Raw genomic sequence first — 24,170 nt, forward strand, 5'->3', positions numbered from 1 at the left:
TAGGAAATGTTGGCATAGATGTATTGATCATATAAAAGCTAATTTTCTTTCTCCTTTAGTGCTAAAAATACTCCTGAAGTCCATAACTACCAGGTAAGAGCATAACAATTGTTGAGGAGAATATTGTCATTTTGTTATTTAGTAGTAAATATTTTTGCTCTCTATAATTACCACAGCTGTTTTGCTTCCCTTTCCCTTCCCTTACTCTGGGGTAGGATTCTCTGAGGAGGTTCAGAAATGAACAGCATCACACTGGGAGTTACAGGGAAAGTGGAGGGACTCTTCTATATTCCCCTGTGTTCTTGGGTGCTCTGCAAGCTGAATACACTCCATTTGCCACACTTTCCCTACCCTTTCTGTGAAATCACAGGTTAAAGCCCTTGGGACAGTGAATATAATAGACCCCAGGAGACTGCTCTGTGAGCAAGTTTTTGTCTATAGCAGCCTCCCACACTGGATGATCCCTGCCAACAAGTTCAAAGTTTCAGTTATCTCCCCCATCACAGTGCTTAAGGAGTTCATTGCTGGTCAAATGGTTGTTTGTTGGTTTGTTGGTTTTTTTAAACAAGCTCCTTTATACACTTTAGGGAAAAACCTTACCCAGTTTTCATCTATGATACCAGCAGTCATTGCTACTAAGAAAGCAAGCTGTGCTTTCATCCAAACCAAGTGTGTGCATCAGAACTTAGTCTTAATACTTGTTTTTATTAAAAGCCTCACTAGTGATTTTGTTTCACTGTTTCTCCTCAGGATCTCATAAGAGAGTAATGTTGTCACCAAAGATAGGTGACCTTCTGAAGACTGCTGTTATAACCTTTTTCACTCTCCACCTTTGATTAAAGCTGACATTCTTTTGATGTGCTTTCTATGAGAAGCCCTAGATGTGCCAGGTTGTCTCTCAAATAAAAAGGCAATTTTCTTTGCATTTTCCCATGAGTGTGCCCTAACAAGCGAGCTCATCACCAAGAAGTCTCATGTATATGCTTAATGGCATGGGAGAAGGTCTGAAACAGTGGGGTTTCTAGGGCCCACAGGGAGCATGTTCCTCATGGCCCCAGGAAAATAAAAAGTTAATGTGAATAGGTAGTTTTTATATGATTTTCATTAACCAGGTTCAATGTTTTCACTTGCAGCCACAGTATCATCCTAATATACTTCCTGCTCAGCCACACTGGCATCCACATACACCTGTGAATGTAAGGTAAGCCATCTTCACTTTGTGAATGAGATGATTACTTCTTTTGTTATCTTAATCTGTTGGCATGAAGCTTTGGTGGATGTACTGGGCAGTTTTCTGCACATGAAAAGCAAACAGAAGTTAGACTTATGTGACATAGAGGCAGTATTAAATAACTTCTATTTAGATTTTGCTTTGGAATGGTCTAAGCTCCTTGACGAAAATTCTGAATTTGAAATACAACTTCAGTGTATTTCTGTAGGGAGTATGTTGGATGGGAAGGTGCTCAGTAGCATCAATAAAACTAATTGTAATTTGATCAGTATTTAATCTTCTAAGACAAGGAAGAAACTAATTTTAGGGTAAGGTTAAGTTATGAGTGAACAGATTCTTGCATTGCAGCACTTTTTTCACCTTTTGCAGAAATGTATATGGAAAAATAACATGTACATGGAACAGTGTGTCAGGCACTTTCCAGATAATCAGTGTTACTGAAATTATATGGAATTTTTGAGAACTGTTTCACAAAAATACTCCTGTATGTGGTTTGTGTTATCTTCTGGCATACTTTATTTTGTAACTAGTAATGAGAAAAATTGTGTGAAAATAAATTTTGGAAGAAATTCAGTCTGAGTTAGAAGCAGCTTGGTGGCATGCACAGTGGAGGCATGCACCCGCTGGTGGATATGTGTCTATGCATGTACACATGATAAAAATCAGCTGCTATTTCATCCTAATACAAAGTAACCTTTCTAGGCTACTCAGTTTTTTAGACAAGTAGTCACTGTCTTGACTGAAAAATACCAATACCTGTTATTCCTATTCATCTTACATTTTTATCTCTATGTTGTTTAACTTCAGGATAGGTAGACCTCATTCTTAGTTTAGGCAAGCTCTGGAGATGAGTCTGAGCTTAAAATGGTTGAAAAGACAATTTGGTCCAAGTTCGAGTCTGAGAATGCAGGAAAATGCAAATACTTATTAGAAATTCTTACTAGGCAGAGAAGCAGACATACTCATTTTCATCTCAGAATTTGTAGCATAGAGCAGTAAAGCAGATACTAAATTTATGCTACAAACAGAAGACTTTAAATTGGGTAATTAACTTTGCCTGTGCTTCATGTTCCAGATTCTTCCTGTTTAGGGTTTATTTGTCCTTCTAATTGTGTGTGGTTTAAAATGTACAATTTCACATTACAGAAGAGTGATTGCTGAGAGAGGTTAATGATTTTATAAATCATTTGAGGTTTTGCTGAAATTTTTGTAGATTTCTTCACTTATGATACAAGTCAGTAACATTTTATAGCCAAATAGTTCACCCTGGAGCAGAGTGATACTGAAATAAGCACAATAATGTATTGTAATGTGTGTAGACGTTCTCCCCCTTGAGCCCCTCCAATGCCTGGGCAAAGATTAAGGTCAGTGAAATACGAACAATGGCTTTTTTATAGCTAGGCTTGAAAGGCTAGAAAACATACATAAAAGCTCAGTTGTGCAAGCTTGGTAGAAAAGGTGCTCAGAATTTTCGTCCCAGTCAGGTAGAAGCATTTAAATACGTGGTTAAAGTGGAAGCTTCAGGTTGTTCTAACTTGGGGTCGAAGTGGAAGAGTTGGATGTTTCACATTCTGGATAGCTTGATTTGAGAAAGCTTAATCCATTCAGCTATGAACTCGAGATCAAACCACAGATTCATGAAATTCTTTCTGCTGGGCATGCAAGTCTAGAACACGCCAAGGGCTGAAATGGAAATACATGTGCAATACATGATGTTATATATGGGGTGTTTTGTTGATTGATTTGTGAAGTACTGTGTGAATTTACGTCTGTCTCCTTAGTAAGATCCTTTCAGTGAAATTGTTTGTTTGCGGTTAACTTAATGTTCAGTCTTCTGAGAAAATTCATTCCAGTTAACATTTGTCATTATATAACTTTAGGATATCTAAGAAAGGTAAAATCTAAACCTGCCTGTGCATCTGCTATCATAACAAACAAAAATAATAAAAATTACCAAAATAAGTGCAACTTCAGTTTGGTAGTAAGGGAATCCCAAGTACTGTGGTTTCCTACATACTGTTCACATTTTTTTTAGTTAGTTATTTATCCCAACACACACACACGCACACAAATGATTCAGGAGACTCTGTAGGAGTGGTTGAGGTTAATGTCTCCAAGCAGCAATAAGTAATGAACAAATTAGGAAAAAAATATTTTTCCTCCTAGTACTTTTTGCTAGTTTCACTACAGTCACAGAGAAATACTGGTACTAACTATGGACTCTAGGTGTTCATCTTAACAAAACGCAACTGTGTAACTCACAGGCTGCTTCAGTGTGATTAACTGCACCAGTGCTGAGCGAGGAGCAATATTTACAGAAGAGCAATTTTTATTCTTAATAGGATTGCTTTTTTTAATTTTTTAGACCTTAAGTATATATTTTCATGAGCTCAGCTTTTTTTTGCATGATATGGTTTATTTTACTAGATTGTTGTTCGCATTTAGTTTTCCTATAGCCTCCTTCTCCCTCCCCACCATCCCTCTGGGATTCAGGAGCAGTCATACACAACACTTGCCTGTAACACTTGAAAACAGAGTGGGTTTTTAAGGACTGAGCTCTGATTCAAAGCCTTTCAAAACCAGCTGAAGATTCCCAGTTGCTTCAGTGGCTTCTGTATCAGACACATAGGTTTGTCAGCAATTCCCTCCCTTGCTGGTAGCTGCCCATCCCACTGTATGCATGTTTAGCGCTTTCTGGATGAACTCATGTTGCTGTGTAGCACTCATAAGTTTACTTCCATCTCTCACTAACCAATAACTGTGCAAATGGTACAGGCCACCCTATCACGATGACAGGCCATATTGGAAACCCCCCACAAGTGGAGAGGACAGCAATTTACGATATATCCAGGAACAGAACCAGAAGAATTTAGGAGGCGTCCAAAGCATGGTGTACCAGGATAAACTCATGACGACACTCTGAAAACGCCATCTTCATTTCACCTGCATCTCAGACGATCATTGCATTCCATGGTCCTTGTCTGTCTGCAGTACGTTCAAAGTGTATTGTGCATAATGTGTGTGTCTTTGTATGTACATCCATCCTTGTTTAGTGTTCATGGACATTCTTGGGAAAAGTATTTTCCATATCTTTGTAAAAAAAATCTTGAAAAAACTTTTGTGAAAGCTGATGAGAATTTCCAGTGCCCCTAGACCAGAAATATTCTGGGGATTTACATTCCACTATACTTTGGAATCTGTGACCCTCCGCCTGTTTGGTGAAGATCAGCCCTTTGTGCCTCAGTTATTTTTTTTTATTACCTTGTTTCTTTTGAGTCAGATTAATACATGAAGTTTTGAGAAAACTTTGTAGTTGACATGCAAGTAGGAGTTTGGAGGAAGAAAAAAACAGAATTCACACTGGCAATCAAACTAGCTTGTGGACCATCAACAAAGGGAGCCTACTGAGGTAGTCATAGGTTTGGGTGTCTTTTGCTTTTAATCTTTTGTGTTCTGTGGCAAAAATAGAGGTACTTGCCTAACTTAAAAACAAGTATGGAGAAAGAACACTATAATAAACTTCATGGAGTATGTGTATTCATTTTTGGACTTACTGATTATATTGATAGCATTCCCCAAAACCATACCTGCTGCTATAAAGGCAAGAATGTTAAAAATGAATCCTTGCTAAAAGGGTGCTGCTGTCTTCTTATTTTTAATGTGATTATGGAAGTGAACTATACAATCGCATAAAACTACCTACTGATAACTTCTCTTTGAGTGGATTCAAAAACACAGCTCATAATCGGTACACTTCAAGATGAGGACAATCCAGTGAAATAGCTCTATTTTTATAAAGTTTTGATGTTTAGATGTTTGCAAGTTGAATGTATATTTTACAAACTTAGGTCTTTAAATAGGTTTGGCTGGTATTTTGATCACTTGCCGATTATTATTTTTTTATCTTATTTTTAAATTGGAAATCATAGTGCCATCTTCACTCATGCATCTGTTTTAATTAGGCCTTACCTCTGTGGTCTCTCTGAAGTTGTTGGAATGAATCTTCATTTGGGATATTTTAAAAATGAAGTAGTTTTTTACTTGATTTTGATAAATACACATTTATAAATGGCTATAACTGGATTTTTTTTTAGAGCAAATTTCATAGTGTTTTACTTTTTGTGAAATATGTTTGTTTACAAATGCTATCTTTTAATATTTGTTTTGATCTTTCCTGTTTGTGCTAAGTACAAATAAAAATTTTCAGTCTTGTTCTGGTTATGATGCATTATTTAATTGTGAAGGATTTGGGGGGAGGGTGGGTAGATATGATAGAGCTTATGCTTGTACCTGTTTTGCCCTGGCATCAGTAACGTTGTGCTGGATCAACATTTTCAGTGCAGTCTGTAGAGGGGGAAAACATTAAGCAATTGTGCCAGTAAGATGTGATGATGTCAGAGTAAGGCCTGAGTTGGGTAATCACAGAGGCTGACTTCAGTTTCCCCAGGCTACTCTTCCCTCTGTTCAGTAGTGGTTTATGTAGGGAAGGAAGGAAGGACGAGAAACTTTGCTGGAACTGTTGGAATAAGAGCCTAGTTTAGCTGCTGCTCTGAATGCCCTCTGGAGGAGGCTTTTTTTTTTTCTTGAATACTCACATTAAAGTGGAGCATTGTTGCTTCGTGATTCACACTCCTACGTCATAATACAGTATTGTTCTTGTCATATAACTGCATTGGCTTCTCTGTGGCTTGTTGTCAGTGTTCCTCCTCATCATGTGCTGTTCCCTGTGGTTTGATTTGTTGCTGAAGGTGCACTGAATGAGGGATCTCCCTGACAGATGTCAAGAAAAGACAGCACAAGGCCTAACTGATACTTAGGTATTAAAATGCCTCATGCAGGAGGTCTGCCCACTGGTGAAGAACACCTGTGGGACTCGTGTTCTGCAGTTTGTGTGTGTCACCTTGAGGGAAGCACTTGTCACTCTGCTTCTTTGGAGAAGGAGCTCATGCACTCTGCGTTCCCCTGTTACTTTTTCATCCCACATCCTCCTTGCTGTGTGCAGAAATCTCTGTAGCAGCCCAAAGCACTGAGCAATCAGAATGGGTAAGAAGAGATCAATTTCTCTGTCGTTCCTCGCTTCTAGTCTTAGTTGGCTTCTTGCATCAAATGGGCTGGGATACAGTTGGGAAGAGGGGGAGTATATATTCTACCTGCTTCCTCTCCTACCCCAGCACTGCTATGACTGGCCTGTGCAGCGTAACCTCACCTGAACAAAGGTGGATACGGGTAGTATCCATCTGAACAGAGTAGTACAAATAAGTAGCTTTTAAATTGAAAGCACTTTGGCTTTCCTAAAATTAGCACACTCATTACTGACAAAGTATTGTTTTTAACAAGTGACTAATACAGGCCTTGTGATGTTAGGAATTCAATTTTGTCTTTGAAGCAACACAGAACACTGCAGGTGAAACCAGATTACGTGGGGAGAGAGAAGGAAAGGTAGAAATGTTTGGTTAACTTTGCTGTTAAATGTAGTAGCACCTTTTGTTTAAAATCAAAACACTGGGAAAGTTCTGGCAATATAAATTGATACTACATCCTAAATTTGATGCTGCTACAGGAAGGCACTGGTGTTTATAGATGCACAAACTCAATCCAGGGACTTGATAGCCCCGGTATGTTGAGTATTATATGTTATGTTGAATGATTTTTAACTAGGAGTTACTCATGATGAAATGCCACACAGTTTTTACCAAAGAGCATGTTATGCAGTCATGCTGGATACAGGAAATCAACACACGTGTTCTAAAATACACAGGGAAGTTGGTTTTTGGTTTTGTTTTTTAAAAAGCCCTTCAGACTGCTTGAGAAGGTACCTACGCCTTCTGAATCCAATAGAAGCATGTTTCAGGGCTACCCTGTTGAACCCTGTGTGCAAAACTTTCCTCCATCCCATTCTGAAGTCTGTTTCATTGTGCATGGCTGAAAATTGTCTTTTTACAAGTCCAGCACACACCTGGAAACTCTTCAGTAATCTGATTACAGGTGATAAACACTATCCTCGCATTAGGATGGAGGGTGGTATGTGCAGGTACAGTGCTAGGCATCTGGGAAATTGAATTGATCTGAAGTCTAGCTTATAATCAGTGGCATTCTTCCATGTGCTGGAGAATTGCTTCATACTTCTTGATTGAGGGTATCTTCTGATGATCTCTTTGCATCCTTCCTGCTGCATTCGATAAAGCTGGAAACCAGTTCTTCCCCAGCAGAGCTCAGGCCTGGCTCTCCACTCTGTAGATTCAGATTTGCTCGGGGGTTACTTTTGCCCTGTAATAACTCTGTAATCCTGTGTCCTGTCCCCCAGGATCTGGTAGGGGAATTGAAAAGCTGGGTGATGCCACTTCTGTAACTTGGGCTGAAATATATTGCTCTTCAGCCCCAACCAGGCCCTGGCATGCAAACTGATGACTAATATTGAATACCGAAATACAACACTGAAAGTGATGGCACTTTTGGTTAATTGTTTTAGGTGTGGGCTTTTTCTTTAAACTTTAATTTTCAGCTATTTTCTCTCGCTGATGGGAGTCACAAGCAAAGTGAACAAAGGGATCAGGTTTTGTAATGCATTACCAAAGCCGGCAGCAGGGGGGTTGCACGCTTCAGGAGAAGAATTGAAAAGTCCTTCCAGACCCTTTAATCAGTGAACCCACGTGCAGATTGACCAAAAGGAGGATTGCTTTCTCATATTGTGGATGGGAACAAAGCATATATTATGGCCTCATGATGTAAAATGCTATTTTTCCTTCTTTCTGGGATGAGTGTTGGCAGAAGATGCCTTCAGCCTGCAAGAGAGAGAGAGTGCTAGAGCTTGCAAGTAATTTTGAGAATGGAACTCAGCTGCTGGCAAAGAGCGAGCTGGGAAATATCTAAGACAGGGAAAAGTGAAACCGGGTATATCACTTGCTGCTCAGGCATTGAAGTTGGCTAGATGGAGTCCTCTGAGGGGGAAGAGGAAGACAATTCAGCACTGCAATCATCTGTTTTCAGAGGAGGTTTTCCACAAGTCATTGGAGTTTGGGTATCTAGCAGGCTGGCTAGCTCAAAAGAGAGAAGTTTTGGCACGCATCCGTCTAACCTGACACACCAGATCTCTGGAAAGACTGTTGGCGATGAGTGGTTTTCCTCATGCTCTGCAAAGGAGAACCAGCAGACTTGAGGGGGATGCTGTCACTGCAGCATTGCTGATGGTAGCCAAAGAGACTGTTGGAGCCGGAGCTGCTGCAGATCAGCTGGCATTAATGGACATAAAATAGGAACTGTATTTTTTCTAAATCGATCTCAGACTGTGTGCGTTGTCTGGAGGGCTGATCCACCAGGACCCTGGCTTTTTGTCAAGACCTGTGCTAGCCCTGACAAAATCTGCTTTGAAAGCCAACTTGAACTAGCATTTTGCTGGTCAAAGCCTCTTGCACCCTAACCAAACTTGTGCTACGGTGTGACGATCAAGGTTTTGAGCCATTTCAGAATAAATACTATTCTCTATAGTCGTAATGCAAATGCTTAGAAAAACACGATGCCCTTGTGCATGCTCCTGAGTTTTAGTGGGCGAAGGGCCTGCAGGAAACCAATTGTCCTTGCTCACCTGGCACCAGGCACATAGAAAGATGAAGCTTGTGGACCAAAGCCAATGCTAGTCAAGTAATAACAAAAAACATGTAAAGGGATGGACCACACTTTTCTAACTGCCTGTTTGCAGTACATTGCAAAGCAGCCTATGGAAATGATGAAGACCTTTTTCAGCTTCACTTGTTTTCCAATGTACGGTTTGTTGTTCCTTGAAGTGCCTGGCCAAATCTGCTTCCTTTCTGAGTATATGTGCTGTGCTTTTGTTGCCACAGCATCACAAAGAACAGGTGAAAACTTTGATTCAGCTGGAGACCTCCCTTGATATGAGTCATTTCCAGTAATAAGCTGCTGCAGACTAAATGCTGCTCTCAACTGCTATGACTGTTTCATGACTCCTTTAAAGCAAAACAACTTACTTTCAAACAGTTGGTTTCATGAGCATTGATCTAAACTTAGTTTGTGAAGTTCACAAGTCGAGCCTCTCTGTGCACTGCCCACTGCGTGTATTAGTATTAGTAGGTGCATGCTACAGAAAATGCAAAGCATGTCTTGTAATAACTTGCATATTGCTTTTAATTTCTGAATGCATTATACCTTCAATTTGACAGGAGGAAAAAGTATTGGATTTTTATTATTTTTTTTCTTTTTTAATACTGTATTTCCCATCCACGTTTCCTAAAGATGGTGGTGGTGTTTTAATTTTTTTTTTTCAGATACAATCTTGGCAGTCTTGGCACACAGATTGATGAAGATGAGAAGTTCCACCAGCCTGATATCTTAGACCCAGTGTTACTTCTTTGGTTTGTGTTTCTGGACTACTGGCTTTCTCTTAACTCTGTGGGGCTACTTTTGGTTTGGTGGCATCTTCTCTTCCATGATCTGTTGCATGTGTCTTTCAGAAGAAATCTAGTTCATTTTCAACTCTAGCAGAAGCAGCATTCATGATGACCTGCCTTAGTCATTACACCTTCTGAGAACTGAGAAATATGCCAATTTAAAACTAAGATAAATGTTGAGCTAAGGCTATTGGGGAACCAGTGGAAATGCCCCTCGGGTTGTGTTTTCAAATTGCCACCACAATTACATTTCCATTTTGGATATTTTTTGTACTTTCTGTCTTTTAGTTTGTAATAGGCTTGGTTTTTCCTTTCCCCTTTTCTTTTTCCTCTTCCTGCTTTCTAGCACTAGTGATACGACCTTCAACTTTCAACTGTCAAACAACAAAACCTGCAGCTCATCATATCAAAGGTGAAGATGTATTGGATTAAGCAAGAACAGATGTTTCATATAGGAAACAGTTTGAAAAACGTAGAGTTCCTGCCTTAACAATGTCTTATGTTGGTGGATTATAAAAACAGATTTTTTTTTCTTTTTTTCAAATGAGGCAGTGAAAATATCTTTTACTTTCTGTGCCCTGAAGAAAATGAAAGAAGCAGCCGTACTTAGTAGTAGGAAGCACTGATCTGATACAATTAAACTCCATATAAGAAGCTAATAATTTTTTTCCTCCTAACCTATAACAGGCCTGTGCTGAAATTATAACCACAGTGGTTTCCCTGCCATTGATTTCTGCAATTTTGAGAACCTTAGAGAAGTAGAAATACAAAGCACTAGCGCATCTCCAATGCTCTCTAAATTGTGTAATGAGGTAGCAATGAGCTGAGTAGCTAAACAGATGACACAGTGGCTGTGTTTCGTTTCATCTCCAGGGGCCAAGCCCCTGAATTTTGAGGCCTCGCTGGCAAGCAGCAACGCCAGCATGGGTTGTTCCTCAAGCCAAGTCTTTCTCATCAGTAGATGTGCAGGAATCAAACAGGAAGGAAAAGCTCAGGAAAAAAAAGCAGGGAAAGAAAAGGGTTTATGAGAAGCAGAGTTTTACAGTGGAATGTGCAATGAGAGGAACTGGAGAAGGAAAAGCAATGAAGTCTGCTAGAGACCGTGGGAATGGAGAAGAGGAATGAAGGAGGCAAGGGAGCTTTGAGACTTCAGCGTCTGTGTCTTCAGCACCTGAAGCTCACTGAATCAATAAACAAGGCTGATCAGAAGCAAGGCTTCAAGAAACTTGAATGTGAAACTGGATGCTGCTTCTCTATCAAAATTTTGAGCCCAGGAGGCCTCCATTTGTATTCACTCATTTTCAGATTCTACTGTTGTATTTAAAGTGTCTCTCTTATTCTCCATTTCTGACTTTAAAAAACATCTGATAATTGCTTTTAAGATAAAGCGAACGGTTTCTTGCTGTAACTCAGGTGAGTTGCCCAAGTGTTGCAGTGAGAGCAGAGATGGGACAGGTTGCAAATTTGTAAATAAGAAACCCTTTGCTGTGCTGAATGATTGATTTTTGTATTACCTTAACCTGTTAAGGCTGTCTGCTGAGCAGCTAACTGGCTTCACTGGTAGCATGTTAAAAAGACAAAAATCTATAACCTAAACTGAAGTCATTGGTGTGGCAATAGTGTCAGATATGTTCAGTTATGTTCATGCTGGGCTTTAAAGTTACAGCAATTACTGAAAATTCGGAAGACCATGTATTTCTTAGTAGGACGTTAGCAATATTCAGAATCTGGATATTTTAGAAGTATGACACACAGTTTGATTAATTTATTTAAAAACATGGGTTTTTTTCAAGGTATTTCAGCTTTGTAAGGACAGAGACAGAAAGGAGATTTTGTAAGGTGGGAACTTATTGTTAAGGGAAGCCAAATCCAGTGAACTGGCTTTAAGGCTAAAGTGATTTCACCTTCCTAATCTGCAAGATGTGAGGTGCTGTAGTTTCCTAGTTTCCAAGCCCAACCTGCAGAAATGTTGAGCATGTATTCCAGAGATGTAAACGCACATAGAGCACACATTCATCCAGCCACGCAGAGCAAAAGAGGTGGAGAGCAGTGCCTTTACCAGCACCCACTGACACAAACAGCAGCACACAGACCTGGGACAGCACTGAGAGCTCAATCCTGTTCTGCATACACTCCCAAAGAAAATAAAGACTGCGGTTAAGAAGATGGCCTGGACTGCCGTGATTGGGGCTTGACCAGTCAAGCATACTGACTAGCAGTTTCCTTACATGTGGCTTGTTCTTCCCTGATGCACACAAGGAAGAACATTCCCTTCCCTTGTCTCCTCAGAGTTATCCCTGCTTTTCCTCCGCATTGCTCCTGGTTTTGCTAAGTCCAAACCCAAATTTCCTAAGGCTACCTAGGTAGTTATGGGGTATTAACTGATACGGTTTCCTAGGCAGGGCTGGCCTTGCATGGTTCTCACCAAAAAGTCCCTGATACTCCCCTTTAGTGCTCTTTGGCCACTTTTCATGTAGCTCTCCTATAACTACCTGTGAAATCCGGCAATCCTTCAGGACATGCTCTGTAACATTTGCTAAGTGCTTACACTTCCATCTGTTATGTCCAGCAGCAACTTCTGTCATATCCCGTGGTTTCTCATGTTCTCCTCTGTTGGCTAAGTCTTGGGCCCATGTCTGCATCTCTGTCTGCGTGCTTTGGTAGGTATGTCATAGTGAGTAGGGGAGAGACAGGCAGATGTGCTTAGCTCACAGGACCTGAGTTATTTAATGGGGGAAGTGGTAGGAAAGGCTGTAGCATGCTTAGCAACCCAAGATCAGCTACAGGCTGTCTCAGAGGCCTCTCTTGGTTTTCTCCTATTTTAACCTGAGTTATTTTTCTTGGATTAGCCACTCTGAGCTGTTTTGTTTCCCAAGGACAGGCGTACATTGTCTGCCTGTGACTGAAAGGGGAAAGCAGCGCTGGCTTGGGGTAGGATTTAGTCTGGTTTAGGAAATCTTGTATCTGCTTTTCAGAGTTTTTCTCATCTGCAAGGACATCGGGAACAATGAATTTTTTTGACAGGTGATTAAATATCATTAGCTATCGTTATTATAAATTAAAACCATTTGTAAATGAAGAAAAAGCAAGTTTAGTTCCTCATGGGCATATTTGTGCGACAGTTTTGCAAGGCAGCATTTTATGTAGAGAAGCATCTTTATGTAGAGAAGGTGAAATCTGTGAGGACAATGGCTTTGTCGAGCCAAGATTTGTTTCTTGGTATTTTATTAGAGCATGCTTTGCTGCAGGCTGTGTTCTTCTTGTGGAGAATTCCAGATTACTCCTGCTTCAAAACTTGGTTCAGCACCCTGTACTGCAGGAAGTACAGGGTGCTGAGCTAAGGTGCATATACTTCTATCTCCTACATGAGAAATTCTCTCTGTCACCATTCTGAACACTTAGTTCTTCATGGTCATTTTCTCTTTCCTCCCAAGGTTGGTTTGTCTGTCTAGGAGAAGGCTGCTGGCTGCCCACTCCGCTTTCTGAGGTGTTCCTAGGAGTGGATGGGGACTGCTGATCATCCCTGGCAGCAGGGAGAGAAAGCTGCGACACGTATTCCCAGGCCTTTCCTATTAGAAGCAAATGGGCCAGCTCTCTGGTCATCTGGTGATGTCAGGGCAGAGCATGGAAACGTAACAGCTCAGTCAGCTTTAGTTACACTTCTCACGGTTTTGGAAACCAGTTCTGGCCAGTAGAAAGGTCTTGGTTACATGGTGTGTGGGGAGGAAAAATGGCATAGGTTTGGTTTTAGTGATCCCAATCCTCCTTTGCTTAGGAACTCATTGCTTTTATATGTCCAGTCCTTGGCTGCAAAATGAAACTTCATCCTCTCTCTTTATAAGCAGTGTTTCTGCCATGGTCTGCATTCCCTCTTGTACAATGCTGGCTTCTCTCAAAGTCTTTTGCTTCAATCAATGGTTCTGGCTATTAATTAATACCCAGAATACCACCCTCCTATCCCCCTGTTGCCTCTTCATTCCTCTCCACAGGGAAATTTCCAGAGTATGTGAAGTTCCTAGGTGCTCTGTGCTGCTTTATGTGCTCTAGCAACACAAAGGTGTGTGAGATTCTAAATGCATTTAAAGCAAGTTTGGCTAAAAATTCAGTTAAGGTTATTTGGATGGTTTTAACTTCTTTTGAAGCATGGGCAGGGAATAAACCCAAAGTGTTTCTTCCCTTAAAGGGTGAGACTGAGCACAAAAATGAATGTTTGGCTTAACATAGCTGTTAAATCTCATCCCCAGCTGCCACATTGAAGCTTCACGTGCAGTGGCTGCTTTCCTTACACTTGAGAGCCTCTCCATGTGCACACATTGATACACATATATGTTAATGTACGCTTTAACCAATCCACTGATGGCCATTTGGGAGCACATCTAAAGCCCATTTCGATGTTGGAGAAGGTATTGTTACATTATGGTGATGGGTGAAATGTCTCCTATTAGGGAATGTTGTGGCTGGGGGGAGCATCCCAATGCATTCAGCAGGAAGCCTACAATGTGGATTTTAGCTGCCAAAAGCTGCACAAATCACCATGAGGCTTGCTCTGAGCTGCGGATGGGGGAGGATTGAGAGGGGTTGTGAAGATGTTTGTGTAAAGCTTGAGGGTTGCTAAATATCAGAAAATTGCAGTGGTTCAGTGCAGAAGCAGTGTTCAAAGCGAAGAATAGAGGTGGATGTGGTGATTGTGGAAGGTTATTTATTACAACCAGACCTAGAAACCTGGGATGTTTTTTAAAACCACTTTTGAGCTTATAGCAGGGAGGGTCCAAACTCAATGCAGAGTCATCCAAGAGGCACGGTAGTTTAAGCCTGCTTTCTGCTGTTGCTCTACCAGGAGAGGACAGAAGAAAGCCCCACCATTTGCTCTCCCAAGTGTAACTTCAGGCAGGTGGGAGGTGCCTACAGGAAGAGTGTGGAAGAAGGGGACATGGACAGGGTGCAGGAGTAAACCATCTCTGGGATGCAGGTGGAAGATGTTTATGCAGGGCTACATAGTTATGTTCTACACGGAGAATGAGGCTGGCAGTTGGGAGGGTGGTATGGAAAGGCAATTACTGTTTTAAAAAAATCTCTATTACTCACAGGTTACACCAAAATGGGAAGTCTTCTCGCACCAGGCCTGTTGTGGTTGAGAGAAAAGTCCTGGATGGGTTATGATCTTAGCAGATGAGAAAGTTTAGAACACAGCCCAGGAGGGATTATATGTTTGTGCTGTTAGGTAGGCGTACCCTGCTTCGCAGATGAGGTTGTGGAGGGTGGAAGCCTGGCCAGTTTTTAGGAACGGATCTGGCATTCTTCAGGATCAGAAGATCAACATGAATCAATGACCCCAGGCTATTTAGGAAGAAGTAAATGTCAAGTTCCAGTGTATCAACAAGATCAGGTCCCGTAGGACATGGGAAGCAACCCTTCCTCTTTGCAATGCGTTTGCAAGGCCTCAGCTGGAATGTGGTACCCAGTTCTGAGCACCACATACTGGAGCAGAACAGGAGCCAGTTGGGCAGATGGGGATGACAAGATGCATCAGAGCTGTAGGAAACGTGTGATCTATGAGGGGCAACTGAAGGAATTGGAGCTCTTCAGACTCTGAAGGGAGATGTGAAGAGCCATTTTCAAAAACACAGGTTTGTAGCAAGAAATAACCTGTTCACTGTGTCTGTGATGGATGAGAGAGGAAATAGCAGGCTTCAATTGCAGTAAAGGAGACAGGATAAACAAAGGAAGTAAGTGTAGGCATGGCAAGACACTGAAATTGATTGCACAGAGAGGTCATGGAGCCTCTGCTAGTGAAGGTGTTGAAGGCTCAGTTCAGCCAACCAGTTAGGGTAACATTGGCCTGCTTAGTTTGGTTTTCACATGAAAGGTGGATAATTCAGACTTTCAAGCACCTTTCTGTTCCCCACTTTTTTATGATCTCTGAACACTTGTATGTGTGACTTGTACACTAGACATATGATTTGGTGAGGCAGTAGATGGCTGGAGCACGTGAAATACAAGAATGTCAACTGAAAATAGCTATTAAGCAAAGGGCAAGGAGTATAAAATTAGGATAAAGGACTAGTAATGTAAATTAAGAACATGGAAAAAGTAGTCAGAAAATACATGTTATTTGCCCTGTTCCTCAATATGCTGCCATTTTGGTCAGAAGAGAGTAATTACAGGAGATAGAGGCTAAAGGCAATACCAAGTGTCTTGTGAACTTTGAGCATCTTTTTGAAGGTTCAGCCTCCAGTAACAGAATCCTCAGGAGTGCTTTGCCAAAGGGAGGAACAGAGAAAGAAGAAATGTTTTCTTCCTTTACATAATAGCTTGTGGGGCCCTGCCTCATTTTACTGGAAGGACAGGAGTTGGTTGTATAGGAAGCAGCTGGAGCTTGTTGAGAAAACTACGCAAGTTAATAACAGAGGAAAAAGAGAAAGCCTGCAGGACAGCCAATAGACTATTAAAAGGTAGAACAAAGATGTAACATTGACATACTAGGAGGGCCAAAAGACAAATACAAGAGGTAGGATGAAAACTGATACCTGTCCATGTATGCACATAGTCTGAGAGCATTAGTTAATGTCCAGGGAGCAAGTATAAAAACCCAGAGGGTTTAGGATACAGTCAGAAAGTTGGTTCATTGAAAGTTGAGAATAAATCAATGGGTTGTGGAGGGTGCATGAGCATATTATCTTTTCAGGTAAGCCAGACAGAAGCTATTAATAGAAAGAAAAGTTAATGGCAAAAAGATGCATTGAGGGGAAAAGTCTCAAGTCTCTAGGTTTAAGACAGTAGAAGAACAGAAAAATAAGTAAAAAACAGCTATGGTGTATGATAATACTGATGCCACCTTGTAGAAACTGCACTAAGATGCCCAACGTGCCCCTAAATTATATCATCCATCAGAAGTGCAAGAGTTGACTGACTGCTGAGATGAATTTGCCTCAATATCTGTTAGTTGCTCTCAGCTGTGGAAGAGTGCAGATGACTGCATCCTTTTAAATGGGCCAGAAGTTTCCACATGGGATTTCACATCAGAGTGCACTGCCTGGGTATTGACAGCCTGACTGGAGCTTTGCAACTTACTGTCCTCAAGGATTGCAGTGCATACTGGAACATCAGCTTTGCTGGGCTTAGCTCTTTACTTCACTGAAGTAATGGTCTCCCTGCATTTTGTATGGTGTGAGCACCCCTCTCTGATCAGTCAAGAAATACATCTAGAGAATTTGGTGCATGTTTGGCCCTGTTCCAAAGGGGTTTTGTCTCATTCTGTTGCCCAGATAGTTACCATTTTAGCATGGAAGCTACCTCATGCCCATAGCAATATGAGGAATCAGTGTAAGGATTTGGTGTGATCTCATTCATTTTGAAAACACCGGTTGAAAATCTGCTAAATCAGCCTGCCAGTGGGTAAAAGGAAAGCAACTCCCAAGCTCATGGGGGTTTGTGTCTTGAAAAACATTTAATCATAGACTGAAAAAAGGATGTGCTGAGGCTCCGACTCAAAACTGATCTTATTTCCAATAAGGGTTTTCACTGTGCGAACAAAACCAGCTATCTTCTGAGTCAAAAAATGTCACTTCAATCCAAGGTGCTCGGAAGGAGAGTGCAGGAGAGCTGTTACAATTAGTGTGTGGTCTCATTAGCCTGTACCATTTTCCTCCAGTAGGCTTGATTCGATTATAACAGTGAAGATAGTGAAGCAGTTTCAAAGACAGACCAGTCCCGGGATTATCTGAGCTCACCAAAGCTGTCCCCTGTGGATCAGACACCTATTTGTACTGTTTCCTTAAGGCAAATAAGCATTCAGAAGTGCCTTTATTGGCAGTTGTTGCTACGTGCAGGGAACCTGCCAAGCTTAATATACAAAATGTTCCCCTCCCCTCCTCCTGCTTTCAAAAAGTAACCAGCATAAAAGTGTTATTCAATTACTACCCAGTCAGAAACCTCATGTTGTCAGAAGCTGTTACTAAGAAGACAGCAGTTATTAATGATGTACCAAGTGGCATGCTTCAGCATATCTTTGGAAAATATACAGATGTGTTTATTTGCAGATGACTGGTTAATTTTGTTTTGAATCAGTAAGTAATCTGCAGAGAACATATGTAGCAAGTAGCTAGGTATAATTTATTCATTGTTTCCTTAATTAGTCTGTTTGGTTTTATTCCATACTGTCAGGTTTTCAGCTGCTGTTAGTAATAAAAGCTGAAGGTATAATTTCTTTAGCATTTTTGAATGGGCAGGGGATTCATCTTTTCTTGGAATGAATTGATTTACTGCAACTACCGTCTAATGTAATACTATAGGATAAGTTAAAACCTTATAAAAAATTTAAGCATTCCTCTGAGGAAGAAGCAATCAAGTCATTTGCAGTATCTGTATAGAGTTATCTCAGTCTTTTTTGTTTACTGGTATGGAGACAAAATATAATTTCTGGAAATTCATCATCATTTCAAACAGTAGTTGAAAGAGCACCAGTTAAACTATAGAGGAAAATCAACAGTGTCACTTGGCACCTCTGAGTTAGAGATGATGAATTAAAATTTCAGCATGTCTCAATTTCTCTGTATGTGTTATTAGACTGATAACAGTTCATCTGACTAAACATATGCAAGAAAACCCCTCTTAGTTTGCCAGAACACATATAATTCCTTTTTGACCAAGCATTATTTTGCATGTTGTTACCTCTAAAATCTATTATTTCCAATGGGAACTTTCTCCACTTTTCCCAAGTCACAGATTTTTCATACAGCTATTTTGCGCCATGAGTTTGGAGGCCCAAACTTTCTCAGGAATGCGATGTTATTCTGGGACTGTTCCTTGGCCTGCTCTTCTGTCAGTTTCGCTTTAAGGAAGCTATTGTTTGCTGCCTGTCCCTTTGCTATCCCACTTTCCTAAAGTTGCAAATTCCAGGAGGACAAATTTTGATGTTTTCGAGGATTGTATTCCATCAGTCAGAATTTGGCTCTGCATAGGAGTCTAGCAGAGGTTGTGTAGTGTGTAAAATCAAAACTATTTCTGATATTAATAAAATTATACCAAAGAACAAGAGGCATCCTTTTTCCTCACCTTACGAGTCTCCTGGTAACAGAAAGCTAAGGATTTGGGATATACCTCATTAAAAATGTTGTTTACAAAGAATCTAAGCATTTTTCCCAAAAAAGTTTGCACTCTGTCTCTCCAAAAGCACCATTTGTCCTACTGCTTACCGCTCTAATATGAACTGAATTTATTTTGTAGCTATCCCTTGAACAACAGTGATCTGCATCAGTTCAATATTGAGGAGAATGGTGGAACACCATATACTGCAAAAATACCTGCAAGGCACCACCACCACCACCGTCATCACCACCACCTCACGAATTATGGCGCCCTTGCTCCAGACAGCAAAGACATTGTTTCTTCTGTTCCAACCCCAAACAGTAAGTCCACTGCAGTAAATGTTATTTCAGTAATTGTGCTGCATGCAGATTTGTCTCTGGCAAGGAGGCAAAGGAAACACAAGGAAAACAACACAGTGTTTCAGTTTTCCCTCTTGAAGAATATGCTGCTTCTTACTATTTGCTAGCTTTGTAAGTGTGTGCAAAACGAGACAGGACTTTTGCAATTTCCTGGCTTTGCTACAGGGCTGTGGGATTGGTGTTAGTTTGGTGTTCTGTAGCTGAACAAATACCCAATTAGTCACAGATACTGAGTCTCTAGCCACTTGGCTCAGGCTATTTTTTCATTGTTACTATTTATTTGTATAGTTTCACAAACTTCCCTTCATCTGCCATTGTGTTTTGCTGATCTGCCCAGCTGTCCTTCAGCCCTCGTTATCTGGATCTGGCTTTTACTTTCATGCCTGGGCAAAAACAACAGAAATTTTGGAGCACTGGACAATCAGCATCTTGCTCTTAGTTTGTGTAATGGGAACAATTCCTGCTCAGCCTTACCTACCATGACTGGAGTGTGCTTGCTTGCTTGGCCGAGAATTTCTTGGCTTGTAGAAAGCAAAGAGGAGAAAAACCTTTCTATTCTTGTTGTAATCTTGGAGAGTCTGGGTGTAAGTCTCCGTAGCTAAACATGTACAGGCTTTTTTAAGGGTACATAGCTTGGCCAAATGTTCATAGCTTTACACAAGAACTGGAAGAGAAACAGCCCTGCCACTGAGTAATTCTACTTCTTGCTCTCCAAATTTATAATCTCTGCACTCTGCAGTGTGTGAGATGCTGAAGCTGTGTAAGAATCTCAGAAGATGGGCAAAACAAGGTATGAGCTATCATTTTCCTTGCTTCATGGGCATAATAAATTCTTTCTTTGCCCAGTTTTTGCCTTCATAATTGTAAATCACCCTGAGATGGGCATCTGTTGTGGAAACTTTCAGCCTGGGCTTTTAATCTGGCAACTTTTAAGTTCCTGAAACTAGGATCTTGTAATGGACAATGCTGGGTGATTGTGATTTTAGGCTGTCCCACTTCTTTTATTGATTGAACACTCAATGCTGGCATACATTCATGCGGGGAAGTGCCTAGGGTTGGCATGGCACCCCCACTTGGTGCTGCCACAGAGGCCCTGGCCAGGCAATTGGGCACTCCAGCACCGCCAAAGGGTATCTTGGCCACGGTCTGCAGTGATCCGACCAGTGCCATCGGTGAGGGTGGCACAGGCCATCCTGCTGGGTACCTGCTGGGCCTCGGCCAGCTGGCCATGGGCTACCCTGAGGGGTGGCTGAGCGCTGGCGATGGAGGGATGCTGGCAGGGCTGATCTGGACAGCCTCACTGGGCTGTCAGCCTGGTGCAGCGGGAGGCAGTGACCTTTCTGGGGGGTGTGCCAGCCCATGTTTTTCTTTCTCAAATTAGAGTTGAAGCACGCCAGGAAATTGGGTCAGAGCCAGCTCTGCTGCTGCTGAGTATTCTGGCCCTGAGAACGCTGCAGACCCCACTGCCCTGTTCCCCTCCAAGGTGCTCCCCCCATCCTGTCTATGGCCCACAGCCCCATGTCAGCCCCCGGGATTTAGCTTCTGCCCCAGCAATGGTGCAGCAGGGCCAGTCTCCACCTCCCTACAGCCCTACCAAGCTGGGCTCACCTGTAGAGCAGAAGGTGATTTGAAGCAACAGCAAAAACCACAATACAGGGTGTTTATTCCAGCTCTGTGTCTCCTTTTAGGCTGCACTGCTTTTGTACTCCTCCTTATAGCTGAAATAACCTTAGAAACAGCTTAGAAAAGCATAAGAGCAAAACATCAGGAGCAGGTTTGTCCAGGAACAGGTTGCCCAGAGAAGCTGTGGCTGCCCTATCACTGGCAGTGTTCAAGGCCAGGCTGGATGGGGCTTGGAGCAACCTGGTCTAGTGGAAGGTGTCCCTGCCCATGGCAGGGGGTTGGAACTAAGTGAGCTTTAAGATCTCTTCCAGCCCAAACCATTCTAAGATTCTATAATTCTCTTTGTGCCCCGTCAGTGTTACCTTCAAGATGAAATGTAGGGCTGAGGAGGCTGTGTCCCCCAGGCATGGGAAGAGCAATGCCTCTCCCCTAAACCCCACAGCCCTCATGGGTCACAGCCTCTCCAGCCTGTCCAGCAGCTGCAACGCTCTGAATGGGATTTCAACAGCCAAGAAGTTCATGTAGCACCTATTCCTGGAGACAGATTTACCTTTCTCTTTGTTTTGTCTGCTTAAGGCTGTTTCATGCTAGCTATTTGATTAGAGAAAAGGGAATCAGTGCTGGTTCCTGACATGGCCTAATGCCAGCAGTGCCAAATGCCAATTCCCGGTTTCTCTTAGAGAACAGAAAAGGATGGGACACCTCCCAGGGGAAGCTGTGGAGCAGGCATGCTGACCATGTCCAGCTGAGCTCTTCAAGCAACTGTACATAACCATGCACTGGCTTGTCTTAATACAGGCATGCTGCCCCACAGCAACCCATCACTGATCCCCTGAGGAGACAAAGATGGTTTTCCTTGAAAGGCCAGTCTGCAGTTAGACCTTGCATGTTTACTCTGTTAGAGTGGCGGCAGTGTGGGCAGGACCACTTCCCTTAGAGCGGAATCAAAGTTACTCATTTGCAGCTTGAGGTGAGAGGTCTATGTGCCTTTTCAAGGTTGGTGCTCAGGGGGCTTGCTTTGGTTCGGTTTGTTTTTAATGGATTCATTAAAATGCTGCTCATGCTATTTCAACTGAGAAAACCATCTTGCAGGGAGCATGTGGAAAAGGCTCGTGGTCTATGTGCTGGAACAGGAGCATGCTGTCTGTCAGTCAGTTATCTAGGACAGCACACATGGCAGAGTGTGTGGGACAAGAACAACTCAGGCAGAGAGAACACACTATCAGGGGTCTGTGTCAGGAACATGGGGACCACGGGGGGCTGATGTCTGGCTCCAGCCTGTGTGGAAAGGCCACTACTGTCAAAGGGTTTCTAGGAAGTAAGTGGTCACTAACCTGGGGACAGTCTCGGGGAAGAGGGTGCTTGTGACCAGAATATCTCAAGTGGAAATGCCTGGAGAGCAAAAAGGTCTCATAGAGGGAATACACTATCCTAGTGGAAACTTCCTCATGAGGCTGACAGAGGTGAGGCCATGCATACCAGCACTTCAGTTTGGCTTCCTTGTGGTTTTCAAAGGGACTGTGAGCGTTTTGTGACTTCTTCCAGTTCCTACAGGCTGGACTCGTCTCTGGGGTGGCTTTAAATTCATCTCAAGTGGAACGTGGAGTGACCCATCAATATGTACCTGACATTGCACCAAGAGAGGGAGAAAGCATGTGCCTTTACTCCACTTACGCTTATTCTGATAAATGCCAAAATTCCAGTGCAATTCATAGGCCATGGGCAGGAGAGAGGGAAATGACAGTATGCTCAGCCAAGGTTCCCTTTAAATACTAGTGCTTGTTTCTCAGCAAACACAGCCTGGGATTTTGTTACAGAAAACAAACCCGGTCCAGACCTGCCCGATTTTTCACATTCCAAGTAATTTGTCTACTTCAATTACTAGAGGAAGTGAAACGCGGTGAAACAAATCTGACGTGTGTTTACGAAGGCAGTTCAGCAGAAGATGTTGTTTTCCTGCATTCAGCCTGATGCTTGTATTTGTGATGCTGCCCTTCACCTCAAAGCTAATGTACACAGATCATGTCTTTTTATGCAGCAGATCTTGCCCTGGTGTATTCACAGAATCCCAGTCCCAAGGACCACCGTATTCAACAGCTCTTAGCCTTGCAGTGCCATCACCACCGCACAGAGGGGTTGAGCTGCTTGCTAAGCCTAATCGGCACAGCAATGTCATGCATGGGTTACCAAATGCACATGAGCAGATCCACTGGCAGCAGCTGGGGCTATCACTGAAAGCAGATGCCAACAAGTATGCAATGTAGCTTGCTGAATTTTTATGATGGAAAATGATGAACGAAAAGAGAGGGGCCAGCTTGCCTCTGGAACGCTGGGCTGAGCTTGCAGGTTATCACTTAAAAATAAGCATCCTTTACTCCTAAACTGCTCACTACAAAAGTCCTTGTGTAACCCTGAGCAGAGAATGATGTACTACAGACTGGATTTCAGGTTGAAAACAGTGATTTAAAAAACCCCAGTGCTGCCAGATGCTTTCTTGAAATGAAAGCCTGGTTTTGCCAAGACTTAATGCTGACTCAGGAAATGTATGCGTTTTGTAGTGTAGGTCTTCAAAGTTTTGCCTTTTTTCTTTTTTAATCTGTTCTCAAGTTTGCATTAAAAGGCTGCAGTGGCTGCCTTGTTTTCCCAGAGCTCTCCCTTCAAACAAAAAAAAAAAACAGTTTGAAAGTCAGTTTTAAATCATAGCAAACTTGAATAAGATAATTAAATAAGGCACTTCCCCCCTCCTTTTTGTTCTTTCTTGACAGGAAAACAGAATGATTGTGTTTCTAAAAAAATAGCAACCAACCAAAAAAAAAAACCAAAATCCCAAACCACTCAAACACAAAACATCCCCAAATACCACATTGTTATGTCTTATCTTATGGCTGTGGTGATTTATTCCCAGGTATCACTGGGTAGTTTCACAGTCTCATATCCACAGAAGCAGCTGTGATGTGAGAAATGCCAAATTCTTGCATCACTAACTTGTGATGAGAGACCACCAAGGGGAGGTCAATACTGGTACTGTAACCCCTTCTAGGACATTATTACCTCAGGGTCTGATAATGTTTCACCAATGCCAAAACCAGCGTGTTTCTCGTAGCCCTGTAATCTGGTTTTAGCAGCTTGTCTTTAGTCAGCAAAGCTCTTAATGTATATTTAAACAGCTGTAGAATTAGATCTTGAATGGGTAATATTTAATATTCTTAGGACAGCTTAAAAACCTGATCCAGCCTAAACTGCAGTCAGTGCAAGGTTTTTATTGATTTCAGTGGGCTTTGAATCAGACTCCAGAGATTACAGACTGTTCTCAACTGTTATTACTTAAAATCCATGGTAAAAAGCAATACAGGAGGACGCAGAGATCAGTTAAATCATCACATGATGAAGCTCATTTTTCTCAGAGTACTTGCAAATATACAGATATATGCCACACCATCCCCAATATGTTGGCAGAGACCTTTCAGG

At 41.9% G+C, this 24,170-nt stretch overlaps 1 protein-coding gene across 3 annotated transcripts in view; it reads left to right on the plus strand.

Annotated features, from left to right (window-relative positions):
* Positions 1-24,170, plus strand: part of EPB41L4B (erythrocyte membrane protein band 4.1 like 4B) — a 171,982-nt gene that overhangs the window by 78,777 nt on the left and 69,035 nt on the right. For 2 of the 3 annotated variants that reach the window (XM_030490937.1, XM_030490946.1), the window contains exons 14-16: positions 60-93; positions 1,134-1,201; positions 18,859-19,040. In XM_030490937.1, the coding sequence (XP_030346797.1) occupies positions 60-93; positions 1,134-1,201; positions 18,859-19,040 (284 nt within the window). Of the gene's footprint in view, positions 1-59; positions 94-1,133; positions 1,202-4,006; positions 5,451-18,858; positions 19,041-24,170 lie in introns of those variants that run through there. The other variant, XM_030490957.1, reaches the window with a different exon arrangement.

The sequence above is a fragment of the Strigops habroptila genome, chromosome 1, assembly GCF_004027225.2.
Source record: "Strigops habroptila isolate Jane chromosome 1, bStrHab1.2.pri, whole genome shotgun sequence".
Lineage (NCBI taxonomy): Eukaryota > Metazoa > Chordata > Aves > Psittaciformes > Psittacidae > Strigops > Strigops habroptila.